The 14484-nt window shown below is 45.9% G+C and overlaps 1 protein-coding gene across 1 annotated transcript; it reads right to left on the bottom strand.

The window, feature by feature from the left end:
- Nucleotides 1-8876: 8876 nt before the first annotated feature.
- LOC117837800 (elongator complex protein 1) lies at nucleotides 8877-14091 on the bottom strand. The gene is made up of 5 exons (XM_034717570.2): nucleotides 13696-14091; nucleotides 13081-13398; nucleotides 9903-13000; nucleotides 9661-9759; nucleotides 8877-9572 (listed from the first exon to the last, which is right to left on the bottom strand). Exons 1-5 carry the CDS (start codon nucleotides 13864-13866, stop codon nucleotides 9257-9259), a joined length of 4002 nt encoding a protein of 1333 aa, XP_034573461.1. The 5' UTR covers nucleotides 13867-14091; the 3' UTR covers nucleotides 8877-9256.
- Nucleotides 14092-14484: the final 393 nt, after the last annotated feature.

Below are 14484 nucleotides of genomic sequence, written 5' to 3'. Positions count from 1 at the left end.
TAGTCGTCCCAACGGAGATAGCAACGAACGTGCCCCTATTAATTGCACGTACGCATCCTCTCCATCTCTCTCTCCATCTCTCTGTCTCTCTCTCTCTCTCTCTCTGTGTGTGTGTGTGTGTATGTGTGTGTGTGTTTGTATATATAATAATGTACCTACTATATACTAGGAGTAGAATATCCTCCGATCGGTAGTATTTGTCCATATCGTTATTGCACACCAGCCGCGATGCAATGGTCCAACGTTTCGAGGTGTACTAGGACTACACTACTAGCTAGATACATGCGCGCTTGGTCCGTGATCTGATGATCTCCCCAAGCTAGCTATAGTGTGGTTCACCAGCGACAGGCGCCAGCCACACTTGGACCGATCGAGTACGGCGTCCTCCCAAAGTTTGTCTTTGTGTGTAATACTAATAACACTAGTACACTGCTGGAAACTCGAATTCCCCTGTGGGTTACAAAACCGACAGGGAAATTCAAATTCCCGACAGGAAAAAGCAAAAACGATATGGACAAATACTACCGATCAGAAAATGAGAAAACTAATTTCTAAACAGGCTAAGTGTTATTGGTTATACATGTAGATAAAGGAGTTGCAGCGTCCAATTAAAAGTTACTGAACTCAACTCTTCTTATTGGTGCAACCTCATAGCTGAAACCTCTTCCAATTCATAAACAAGTGACATGATTATTGGTGAATGTCTTGACGGAGATCAACATGCTAATACGAGTACAGGTACACTTGGGCGATTGCTAACTACACAGGCTACATGAAGCTCTGTACGGGTCGAATCACGAAGCTCGTCACACATACAGCCACCTCCTCTTGCTTACCACATGACTTTCCTCAGTTCAGTTCCTGGTTAAGGCGATTCTCAAACATAAGATGCTCTGAAGGACTTTGCATAAGTACTGTGCGTGCTAGCCTCCTTTAACATGATGGTATTTATATTAAACTAATTAGAGGTCCAAAACTTAGCTGACTCCTGCACTTGGACTTCAATATATCGAACGCATTACAGGGACATTGCTGTCTCTGGCCTGACTCCTGAACTTCCCTTCCTTTTATCTCCAACCATAGCACTTGTTAGCAGGCAAATATACATGCATACTTGTTGGTCCCCTACCTTCTTATACAGCATGTGTAAGCGATCTTTGGTTGTTTTGCCTTCTGACTCCTAATTAACATCTAACGGCTATGCTATAGCTATCAATCTGTCAAATTTGACTATCAACAAATATGCTTAAGTGATTCTATCAAATTTATGTGTCATATATGTTTAAGTGAACTAGTTTAAATGTCATATGTATTTATGTCAACTTAACAAGTTCAAGCATCGTGTGTGTAAGTGAATTTTACCAGACATAGATACTTAAACATGTATATGCCATTTTATGTTTAAGTGAAAATAAGTATGCCATATATGCACAACCAATAACACTTAGCCTATTTAGAAATTGGATTGCTCATTTTTCACGCCATGGTTTGGAGTGCAAACACTTAAAATGGAATGTATGCACTCTATAGATTATATATGTCGAGTTTGAGAAATTTTAAACTTTATTTGCTAATTAAAATGGAGAACAAAACATGGTTAAATGAGATGCATTTTTGTGCACTTTAAGAGGTTGGCTAGCCAGCTACTAGGAGAGTCACGCCATGCTCGTCACGGTTGACTTTTTTCTATGCCACTGTGTGTCATGTTGGTCCCGCAATTGCATGTAGTGTGATTCAGAAATTAGTCGTGCCATGAAGGTTGGCGTGGTAAAAAAAAAGCTACTTTTTGGAAATATAGATTGGAAGGGGTTATTATAAAATTTTAGATTAAAAAGGTTAAAATAAAAAAAATCTACGTGGAGTACGTGCCCCAGTTCGTTCTGAGTGTGACAAAGCTGACAAGAAGGCATGCAGTACGTGGTGGACTAGATGTATACCAGAAGGTCGGGAACAATATAATATAATGCTGCCGTTGAGACGCAAAAGCTAGTAGCTAGCCATCGTCAACGATGGAGGCATGGTAGCACATCGCCGAGCGTCAATCCTTACACGCCGCCTAGCTAGCTTTGCTACTACTGTAGGTTGAACAGAGAGGTACATGCTGACTGCTTGCAGTACAGCGTATGTACGTCCAAGAATGGGAGCTGAGAGAGAGGGAGTTCAGAGACGGGCCGCCGGGGAGTATGAGTGCATGACTGCGCGCGTACATGTATGGCCAGCCGTGCACTCGCAGCTAGCAAGTGAGCAATCAGCACAGGCTAACGTGCGTCGTCTACATGTTTTATTTCCACCAGGCCGTGGCCGTCAACGTACCCACACCCCGCAACAACTGAGGCTACCTACCGGCGTTGCTGGATATGATTACTTTTATATACTGAATATTGGTGTGCATGTCTTCAATTTGACCCATGCTACCAGGATAGTGGGTGGTTTCTGTTTACTTTAACAATTTCCTTGTCAATGTGTCGGGGCATAACATAAATTCTTGATAGGAACATTTTAATTTTTAAATAATATTGCATTTCAGTTGATTATTTATAATTAATTAATTTTCTACCAATTTTCTGCACACATGCATTACCTGCTTCATGGGTCCGAATAAGTTAACTTCTGAGAATGGAGGTACTTGAATGATCTGCATACTGTTACCTGGTTGCTCCTGTCGGAATATGTAGTACTTGACTGGATTCCGTGCTCTTAAATTTCTGGACTCGATCGAAATTATTTGCTTTAAATGTCTTCCCTATCTCTGGAAAGTAATCCAATTGCCGCATACTTTTAATAATGTAAAGGTATCGAGGATTGGGCGTGTGAGCGAGGGAGGCAAGTTTAGCTCGACTCACCGCCAGGATTGGCCCGAGCGAACAAATTGGGTACCGTTGGAGCGGGTGTCTTTCTCGTTTGTTCCCAAAATTGATTTTTGGAACTTTATTTTGGACGCTCTTGGAGATGCTCACGGCCAAAGTCACAACACTCATGTCGACTACCATGGATTGCCAATAGTAACACCCACCTCCGAACAAAAAGTCCAATGCATACTAAATTATATATGGTGTTATCCTCAAAGTAGAGTGTCACTTTTTTTTTTTGCAAAATATGTTATTTGTTGTACCAAGGTACAAAACCAAGAGAATAAATTAAAAACATTTCTAAATGTGGATCTAGTTGTACGATTTTTATGCAGTAGACAGGCTGATGGTTAGATTAGATGATGACAAAAAATAAACAAGTTTTTTCAATTTTGCAACTTTAATTCCAACTCTTCACAAACACAAGTCTGTTGCACTGCACCTTTCCTACATCGTTTCTCCTGTTTTTGTCACCCGTAGGTTAAGGGGAAAAAATTCCATGGGGACGGTTCCCAAACTTCTGTCCATGAGGATTCACCATGGATGTGCGACACGTGGCTACTGCTGCCATCCGATGCACCTGCTCGTGAGGCTCGACAGGCTTGGCTTGCATATCTTGGCTCACAGGCTCCAGGCTTCGATATAGCCGAGTGAGGGTCTTGGGAACCCGGCACCGCCGCCGCCATCGCCTACGTCCCCTCATCCACCGTTGCAGCTCGTCTACCGGAGCCCCTAGCATCCGCGGCCGCAGCTCCGCAGACATCCCCACACCCCGCACAGAGATGGGTCCTGACTCTGTCAAGTGCTTGGGTAATCTAACATCCGTCGCAGCTGCAATTGTAACAGCAGCAATTCGGCTGTTGGAAATTTGAAGGATTGTTGAAACCAGGTTGAGTAGAATGAAGGGGAAGCACGAGAGCACAGCGCAGAATAGCAATTAGCATAGCATATGTACGTCCTGGTGGCTTGCAAGGGATCGACGAACTCATACATCACCTCCATCCATTTGGTTCTGAACTTTTTTTAGAACCAGGAAGCCTCTTATCCTCTTCGTCATCTTCAACATGTATCTCACGGCGTTTCCTCGCTACATGGAGACGTCTGTGGAGCTGCGGCGGCGGCGATGGTGTCCAGTGGTTAAGCTGCGGGTGGCGGATGAGGGGAATGGTCGAACGGAGGCGTAGCAGCGGTGCCGGGTTCCCAGGGACTCTTCTGATCAAGCTGCAGGTGGTGGATGAAGGGAACGGCCGAACGGAGGCGCAGCGGCGGCGGCAGGTTGCCAGGGACTCTTCGGCTGTATCGAAGCCTGGAGCCTGTGAGCCGAGGTATGCAAGCCGAGCGATGTGAGGGATATGCCGAGCCTGTCAAGCTTCACAAGCAGGGTCGTCGGATGACAGCAGTAGCCACGCGTCGTCCATCCAGGATGGGTCCTAAGGGACAGAAGTTTGGGACCGTCCCCATGAAAATTTTTTCTAGGTTAAGTCTCAACTACTGGACATTACATTACCAGGGTCACTTTAACACCATACAAACAATTACGGTAAAGAAAAAAAAAGCAGTTACATTTTGGATCGGAAGGAAGTCTGAAATAAAACTACTTATAGTTCAGTTCCATATATATTTACTACTGATGGAGCCATGCATCGACCAAGCGGGACCAATGCCCCCCACCTCCCCGGCTTGTGCAAAAAATTTAGCAGCATCAGGTACTAATTCATCAACTAAGATAATCTACTAACTTTGGTTTTGGTAGAGAACTTAAGATGCTTGGGGATTCTGGCTTATTCCTTAATGTAACAGCCATCTACTTGCATATTATGTAGCTGACTGTCTAATTACTATAGAAAAAAATTGACTCATGTAATGTTGAAAATTTATTGATCTTCAAACTTTAATTTCCCTGTGTGGAACATGCTCTTTGAGATTCTTGTTTCTACCGTGGAAACAAGATTATTAGCACGCACGGTAGACAAAATTAAATTGGTCGAACCCGTGGCTAGGGTGGTAAAGTGCCATCTAATTTAGTCTAGCAAATTTAAGATTGGAATCAATAAGAGCTGGACTATAATAATATATGAGTTTAAACTAAAAATAGATAGGATTGGATTGGATTATCAAAGAGGCGTGAGAATCATCATCCATTGCCACCCCTACCCGTGGCCGGCACCATGTACGGAAGCTTGACGCAAGGCAGGCGTTGCACAGTGACGGCTGACGGGTAGAAGCTAGAGCTGGAGCAGCACATGCGGCGCCCACCCGACCGCCATTTTCACCCGGTGGGCATGCACACCGTTGGCTGTTGTTGCTGGTCCCGCGGATCGAATTGAATTCAGTGCGTGCGTTTGAGCGCCACGGCTACGGGCTACCAAGCTGTGCGATCCTGGTATGCTGTCGTTGTGACCGTACCGGAGACCCCGGGCGGCGTCAACAGCCGTGCAACCCCACACGTCCTCCTGAAATATTACGAGGCATGCAACGACAAACCCAGCTAAACTACTTGTGGGGCACTATCTATGTTTACTATTTCCTCCGTTCCAAAATGTGAGTCGTTTGGCTTTTCTACATATATAAATCATAGGATTACACCTATAAATAACCAAATCTATGTATCTAGAAGAGTTAAAATATTTTTTATTGCACTTCTTTGAATCCTTTCCAAATATATATTAGTATCAGTGAAAGGACAGTTGTACCTAACTGGACGACACGCACACCGAGAAGTTGACATTGCATATTTGCATTGGTCAAACTCAAACCAAAGGTAAAAAAAAGGATCAAGAGCAACATGAGTGTGGTTCTTCCATTGCCTGCCCCGTCCCCTACCCCAAAAAGGAGAAAAAAGGTATATGGGCCATGGTATATGTTGTGATCGAGTGGCCCTGTCGATCGAGTAATAATTTTGGAGCACATGCACGCTACGTACTCCTCCTGAACCGAATGTGGGAGCATGCTGCATGCACGCATTTACAGACGGTGTACAAGCAACGCATGGTTCCATGCGTACTGCAGTCGTCCACATCACCACTATACGGCATGCAAGGATCGATCGCATTCTGATTATTCGTTACGCAGCTTGCTTTTCGGTCCACATGATTGGTCGCAAGGCCCAAGGGAGATTCTACAAAAGCAGAAAGGCATATGCATGCCGTATCAGTTTCTGACACTTTGTGTGCGTCTGTACATGTACACGAAGAATCCCCTATACAAAGTACTCCTAGGGTTTAGTGGTCCTACAGAGCAGTTCTAGCGTAGATGAAAGCCTATGGTTTGTAAGTATAACACAAGATGCTGTACTTCCTATATCTTCAGCCTGTGATGAGAAACAAAACATAGTACTAGATGCTAGGTTTTTTTAAAAGGAAAAAAAAAGGAAGAAGTTCCACATGGTTATAATAAGCAAAGAACCACCTGATTTGGTCGTGAACTGAAGACTAGAAACAAGCAATTGTGTTGGCTATACACACGTTCGAATTCCCGACATGGTAAATCTGCTTTGCATGAGGGTTTTTGGCCGCACGCAGCATTGTGCATGCGCTTCAGTACCGTCCCAAAACGGGATGCAAATTACCCATGCCGACATTGATCGAGCACAAGCGTCCGTGTGCATGCAAACTAAAAGGGGTAACACCGCCGACACCTCGCATCGTGTCAGCGCAGCTTATAACCCATGCCTGGTTACTGCATGCAGACAGATGGGATCGAGCAAGCCATGCCGTCGAAACATGGGAGAAGATAACCAATGCAACTAACCAGCAGAGAGGGACAGAGATGGTATATACGGAGTGGCACAGTACCTGCTTTAACACGCTTACGATTACAAGGTATATAGGAGATCAGAGATCAGAGGGGAGGGGGGCGCGCGTGCGTTCATGCCGTTGGCTCAGAGCCACAGCATGCTCGCTCACATGCCGGCACATCGCCGTGTTTTTTCCAGCACCGGCCGGCCGGCCCAAGCACGCTGCACGCATGACCTGATGACGATCGATTACACACACAGACTACAGCAGCGTGTGCAACAGGAGTTGTAGTTTTTGGAGTGTAGCTCTGTAGGTGCAGACAGCTACATGACCTACGCACGCAAATGTATGGAGTACTGCAGGCGCCACGTCACGGCTACATGGCCCTCCCTTCGCTGCGTCTCTCTACCTAGAACCACGGTCGTTCCGTCTTGCATTGGGGTAATTGCATTGCTAATTCACCATTCCGAAAAGTTCAGATCCTGTAGCATCTCCTTTAATTTGGTTGGGGATATAAAAAGAAAGAAAAAAAAACAACGAAGAAAAGCAGTCTCAACAAAACACCGTACGGACATACGCTGCCTGCGATTAGTTAAATAACAATCTAGTTACAAAACCATTCGTACTAAATGTGGACATGTGCTCTGCTCTCCCCTGATTAGTGTTGGGCCACTTTTGGTCACCCTCCTCCACGTAGCTAAAAAAATGATCGCTTTAGAGGAGAACTGTCAAGGGCTGATCGATCCCTAATTGATTAATCAACTGGTGTGCGAGCTAGCTATCGATCTGTTGCTGCATCCGAGCATGCGTTCGTTGCGGTGCGGTGTGCATGCCACGTCCGATCCAGTTAGCGTGCATGCAGCTCACTATAGGTAGCAGCTGGCTTTTTGCTACAATATTCCCTAGCCTAGCTATTAGCTACTACAGGTGACTAATTAAGTACGACGCGAGAACTAAAGAATTACTCCCGTAAGGACAATTAGTTGGTACTGAACTCGTCCATCATGCATGCCGTACGATCATACCATGTTGCACCACCTACAAAGTTGCAGCAAATAGCTTGATAAACTATGCGTGTATATTCGAAAGTAAGATTCTGGTGTTATCCAATAAGCAACCAGGTGACCAAGTCAAGATGTACGTATGAACAAGCAGCAGTGTGTGTTAGTCTCGGCTGAATTGAAGAAGATGTATACACACTACCTTGACTACATGTCAACGCACACGTTGACTTGCTGTGCCAAAAGCATATGGACGTGTTGTTTTTTTTTTCCCCACCATCATCAAGACATCAAATCAAAATAGTGTACGTATAAATGGAACTTATTAGCTGCACGCGCGTCAAAAAGTTACCAGTTAGGTCGTCTGCATGCAAGCACTTTGTACGTGTCAGCTGGCTAGTTCAGGTCAAGTCAAACACCGGCTAAGCTAGTGCACCCACCCGAGATCGACCACCAAAACCCTTGAATGCAGTGGCTTTTTCACCCGGCATCCACGCCGGATGAATCGCCGGCGCATCGGAGCTTGACCACATGGATGGATGGATGGATAGCAGGATCTGCCTATCTGACGATGGTCCTGCGCGATCCGTCGACCAATGCATGCAGCCCGGGCCGGCATATGCACGGACACGCAGGAATTCAATTCGGTGGATGCAATGCAATTATGAAACGAACGCAACAAGATCCCATGCATGACCCCAGCTAACTACTGTGTGTGCACGGCCGGTGATCAACTGGTCGCCATGATCGCTGTCGAGAGCAGCAGCCTGACGACGACGACGACGAACCCCGCTTTACGGCCGGAGAAAGCTTATTATTACAGACCTATATATGACGGAGACAGAGCCTTAGTTAATGAAAGCGCACCGATCGGTATGTAATGTTTGCTTCCTCTGCAGCGGCCAGGGCCCAGGGTGTCGCCGGTCACCCGGACCCGGCTTCAGAGAGAGCAAAAGGCGTAGGAGCCGCTGCCGCTGATCGGGTCCGTACTCTCAACCTACCTAGAGAGGACATGAAAATATGCGACGATCAAAGGATCAACCTCTGATTCAGAAGTAAACTGCAGAGGACATTGGCGTTCCGTGGAGTTATTAGCACCATCAGCAAAGGGGTTTTCTTCAAGCACAGCAGCATCATTTCCAACAGCTTCCTTTGTGGCTACTGCCTGCCTTGAGACTATAGAGAGATTCAGGCTGCTAGTTCTTCCTGCACGCAGCTCAAAACTCTTCGCCACTCTCATCAGACAAATTTTTAGAAGGGAATGTATCTCGTTACACATTGTTTAGATATAATAAAGAAATTATCTCATTCGCATTTTCTTGATATAATAAAGGAATGTATCTCATTACATTACTGTCAACAGAATATCGGGTCACAGCACAAAACCCATAGACCACGAGCACAACACACATCCAATCTAACAGCCCATACAGGCACCAACTTCCCAAGTGATGCTACAACAGGTCATCGATGAGAACCAAGCCAACACCATTGGACCACAACATTTCATCCTGATTCAAACAGTTCTAATCAGTAAATCACTCGACCGCTCAGGGCTTTGTTGGTTTGACGGGGATTGTTGAGGATTGGAGGGGATTGAGAGGGACTAAATCCCCTACAGGTCATAATCCCCCCTCAATCCCCTTGGGGCCATTAACCTAACAAGCCCTCAAGGAGACAATGCTTTGATTCGCCATGAACCGGTCTCGCTATGACCTGACCCATGAGCTCTCAGCATCCTTACGTAATGCTCAAGGGTGTGAGCGTTCTCGTCTACCTTGTCGTTACATACTGTATCCTCGGCCAACTTCACTGCAGCCCTTTGAGACACTACAAAATTATCTGCGGCCTGCTGCACCTGACGGGCACTTTCCTCTTTCCCCAGTTGTATTAGAACCACGAGCAGGCTCTTCAGCTCATTTTCAGCACTTCCTGTCAGCGCCATCCCCTTGAGATGCTCCACAAGGGCCATCTCCTCCCCGGGACTGCACCCATGAAGAGAGACAATGTCAGTCCACATGCCACACAACAAACAAACCCAAATCAAAACAAAAAAAAATGCAGGTTGCCAACCTTCCAGCTCGTATCTTGCCACCTTTTTTTTGCCGCCTTGCCCCTCGTGACTTACTGGCATTGCTGGATATCACTGAAGCAGTCGACTCCTTGGTTGACCTGTCCAAACAGAATTCAGAGTACCACACTGATAGGTAACTAGAGACAGATAGAATTCGATCTCAGGATTCTTTGTGAAACAAGACAAACTATGTAGCGAGGAAGGATAACAAACGGAGATAACACGGGTTCTGCAATCTTACCTTGTGGTATATGCGCTCATTTCACTGAAGCTGGTGCTCACTTCTGAAATGCTGTCATCTTCAACATCCATAAACCGGTCTTCTGACTGGAGTTTGGCAGCAAGGGACAATCTCCTCTGACGCACAGCCAAATAACGTGCTACATATTTACCAACCTTCAACAGTCCTTCCTGGTACTCGGATATCAGTGATACAGCACATTCTGAAGCTGCATCTCTAACAGTTCCAACCAGATCATGCCTGGTAAGCATGTATGCAACTCTAAGAGCCTCCTCCCATTCCCTTGCCATGATATAATAATTTACACCTCTCTCGGCATCTGAACAATACTCTAGTGCTACTCTAGCAGCATCTCCTGGCTTGCCAAGAGCTTGGAACTCATCACATAACTCGTGCGCAAGCTGAGTAATTTCTTCCTTTTCTAACTCCAAAAGACCTGCAACGGTAAACACACCTTTCCAGTCCCCACAAGCACGGTAAGCTTTCAGTGATTTCTGATATGATGAACAGCACTGGTAAGTCAATGCAGCATCTCCAAAGCATTTCTCTTCAGAAAGATGGTCGCCCCATGCCTCAAGAATTTCATTCCTTTTATCCGGTTCATTAAATAACTGGAGGGCCAGTGGGAACAGCTGAGGATTAGAATTAAGGAGTTTCATGCAATCCTCGTGATACTCGTTACCAGCAGAAACAACATTTCTGAGAGCACTCTCATATCTTCCAAGCCTTAAATCAATCGTGTATCTCATGATAGCAGGAGGAAGGCATTCAAGACTCTTGAGAAAAGGAAGGAACTCTTTTGGATCTTTTTGAGAATTTAAAGCAACAATTGCAGCAAGATTCAGATCATACAGCCCCAAAGCAGCACCAAAAACAGCTTCAGTGTCCGTTAACCAAAGCAAGTGCTTCAGAGACTCTTCAGCAGAAGGGTAAAGCTTTCTCTTGGCATCATCAAGGCCACGAAGTTCCAGTTCTCGAATTACTTTTATTCTGTTCAGTGCTTCCTCCAATAATGGAGGTTCACTACGGGCTAAAGTGGTCAATACACAAAGTTCTCTTGATGAGCTCTCCTCTATTTGTTCTTCAAGGGCTTTTCGAACTGCCATCAGGACAGAAGTGACTTTGTTGCCTAAGAAACCAGGTGTGCACTCAATATCAACCATTGGGACCGCACACTGATCAGGAAAAGATATATAGGCTTCATACAATTTGCTGCTGACATTGTCGTTCTTCATTGAGCAAACAAATTCAGTTATGTGGCTAAGGTTATTAACTTGTTTGACAAAGTCTGCTGCTAACTTTATAAAAACATCACAACCACAATAGTCAACAATGATATTGAAATCTATCCGATGCCGCCTCACCATATCCATTGCATCTTTGAAACGCCTCTGAGCCAGTGCCTGAACAATTGAAACGAGAACCAACTTTCTAGGGTAGGTACACTCTAAGTTACCACGTATTGTTTGCATTATGACCGCTGCTTCATCACCATGGAGAACACCAACCAACTTTGCCCCCTTTTCCCACACAGTGATGTGTTCTTTGCTTTGCTTTCCTCGAGGATGACTACTGGCATGGCTGTCAATTGTCACCTTGTTGTCTTTAAGAAAGATCTTATTGACATCCACAATGTACAAAAGATCTTGCTTAGTAGTCACAAGCAAGTGGCTCATGACCCGCTCAGTGGTTCCATAAGCACTAGAGTAGAATGTGAAGCTGCTGCAGTTGTCACTCAGTAACCTTTTGCCCATATAAAGCTTGCTGTTATCATCGAGTCCAAAGAGAAAGGGTTGAGCTATACCATTTTCATGGCACAGAACTGCAGTCATCCAAGGACATGATGCTGGAAAACCATGGTCCGAATCAACCTCACTGATTTGTGCTGGTACGCACATTTTCGACAGATTTAAACTTGAACAGTACTCAACAATCCTTCCTCCGCTAATTTGAATGAAGGCTGAACCTTTTTTTGCTGGATTTGGAGAGATTCCAATGACTGAACTCTGCAATGGCACTTTCTTTGATACTCTAGCTTGCCAACCAGATGAACTCACTGAACCTGGCACAAAATCCTCTGAACATACAAGTCCAATCTCATTGATGGAAAATAGTGAATCATGTTTGTCTACCAGGTTACTAGCTTCAATGGACCCAATAGGTGTTGAACAGTAGTGTTCACTATAGCAACAGATACCAAGCAAGGTGTGTGTATCTATCCAAGCTAGGTGCATACAGTTGTCCAAAGTGAAGTCAGAAGAGCAAGGGTCAACACTTATCCTGCTGCCTTCAAATTCTTCCCAAGTATCTGGTGCTGGAAGCTCCACAGCACACAAATTGCCATTTGAGAGATAAGCAGCCAATTGGGTCTTTGAGTTACTGGACACAAAAGAAACCTCATTCACTGCACAAGGAAATGCAAGCTGGAAGAGAGACATGGGAGGTGGCATGAGGCCCAAATGAAGAGGAGTAACAAGAATATGGGAACCATCAATAACAAGTGCAACTGAAGTCTCGCTGACTGCGGTAGTCCAAGCAAACCTGTGAATAACAACCTGGCCACCCAGTGTCCAGCAAATCAGATGCATTGGTTTCGTTGGATCCCAAAAGAACTTCACCCTCTCTTCCTTGGTGTACCGCAGTTCATGTTTCAAGTACCAGTGATTGTTCCTGCAGGACCATATTTTAATAACATCATGCTGTCCAGAAGAAACTAGAGCAGCTAGGATCTCGGAATTGCAGTTCCACTTTAAAGCGTGAATGGCAACCTCTGCTGGCTCATCAATAGAAAAGTGGCTCCTCTCTAAGCCATTCTTCTCATAGAATACAATGAGAGGGCATTTTCCCTCTGTCCTCCGGTCATGGATTGTGGCAACCTTGGCTCCACTAGGCATCCAATCTAAAGATGTTCCCATAAAAGTTTTGGCATCTGAAGATGAATGAACCTTTCCTGATTCACGTTCCCATATAGTAAGCTTTGTGGGGCCATAAGCGCCATCAGGGGCCCCAAGTGTAGCAAAATACTTCCCATCCCCCCGCCAAGAAATTGAGCTTCGGATCTGACAACCAGTACTGTCTATGTCGCCTAAGGTAGCATCCTAAGAAGAAGCATGTTTAGAACGGGGAACAAAAATAGAGCACACGTATCTTTGGTAAGATTTTAATATAGAAAACATACCTGAGGATCAAGAGAAGTCTCAAACAGCACTTCCCAATCCTGTGTGATGACAAGCAGTTGCCCAAGTCCAGTGGTTACAGAAAGGAGGGCCCCATCGGGGCTAGAGGCAATGGTGTTGACACCACCTTCCAATCTTCCAACAACTTGGGTTGTTTTTTCCTCCACATTGTACAAAAGCAGGCAACCAGCCGATGAACCAAGGAGTAGAGACTCCCTCTCCATGAGATAATCCATGGCAACAATGCAATCTCCAGGCTCAAGAACAACCTCCTCCACGTCGGAGTGTTGAGTAGCAATTTTACTCCATGGCAGTGGTTCCTGCAGCAGTTAGACGAAAGCAGGACAGTCAGCACAACATGGAAAACTGCAAAGATGAGGTCGTCATCATAGTGACCTTTTACCTAGACTGGAAACAAAATCATTGGCTATACAGCAACATTTGTAGAAACAGTAAATCAGCGATCAATAAGTGTTGTTTGCTTGCTTTCTAGCGTACATAAAAGAAGGGATACTAGCAGTATAGTCTGTATGCGGTGAATGAGTAAAAAAAATTGTCTCGAGTCCTCGAGATGCGGCAGCTACTGCAATCAAATGGGGTGGGATGGAATTGGAGACCTGTCCCTGTGTGGAGGAGGCGGGGAGTTGGACGGTGTAGATGAAGTTGGCGGAGGAGGCAAAGAAGGCGCGGCGGCGCTCGGCGTCGACCGCCGAGGCGAGGAGGGTCTCGCCGTCGAGCTGGAGCGGGAGCTGCTGCGGGAGCCTCGTCACGAGGCGCAGGTTCCTCATCTCGCCGCCGTCTCCGACGCCGAGGGGTTTAGGGTTTTAGTGGCTCGAGGAGTTTTTCTTTCGCTTTGCCCTCAATCTCTCCCTCTGGATCGCTCGATTTTTCGGGCTCCTCGATGACGGCAAGGGCGCCGAGGGAGCCGCTGCCGTGAGCGGGAGAGAGGCGGCGGCGGCGGCGGCCGGGGGCGGGTGGGAGTGTCGGAGTGCGGACGGCGTGAGAAGGCTAACTGGGCCACTGGGGTTTCAGGATTGCGGAATTTGGTTGGGGGAGCTATTGGGCTATTGGGCATAGAGAGTTCTGGACTAAAAATTCAATGTTCATGGGCCGGAGCCCAAGTGCTTGATATATATCTTTGGGTGGGCTTGCTGGCCTTTCCCGTCCACCTAGCCCAACAGAGGTCCTCGCTGGAATTACATGGAATTCCACAGGGCCGGTCTAGCTAGGGCGGACGCCAAGGTAGGTGATTACTGTGACCACTAGGGCCCACGAGAGTTAGGAGAGACCGCAAAAAATTATGGAGATAGAAAAGGTAGAAACTCAAACAAAAACAAGCAGCAAACTTCCTGTAAAGTTTACGAAAAGCTGGAAGCTCGGAAAAGTTAAGTTTATATAGAAAGTTG

This window comes from Setaria viridis, chromosome 9 (assembly GCF_005286985.2).
Source record: "Setaria viridis chromosome 9, Setaria_viridis_v4.0, whole genome shotgun sequence".
NCBI lineage: Eukaryota > Viridiplantae > Streptophyta > Magnoliopsida > Poales > Poaceae > Setaria > Setaria viridis.
The sequence above is the reverse complement of the archived record's forward strand: the minus strand, read 5'-3'. Positions and strand labels throughout refer to the sequence as shown.

Excerpts from the sequence above, each read along its gene's own strand:
- LOC117837800 (XM_034717570.2), bottom strand. The coding sequence starts at position 13,866 with ATGAGGAACCTGCGCCTCGTGACGAGGCTCCCGCAGCAGCTCCCGCTC. Across the intron at positions 13,399-13,695 it reads CCTCCTCCACACAGGGACAG|GAACCACTGCCATGGAGTAA; the intron begins GTCTCCAATTCC and ends TAACTGCTGCAG. Across the intron at positions 9,760-9,902 it reads ATGAGCGCATATACCACAAG|GTCAACCAAGGAGTCGACTG; the intron begins GTAAGATTGCAG and ends CTGTTTGGACAG.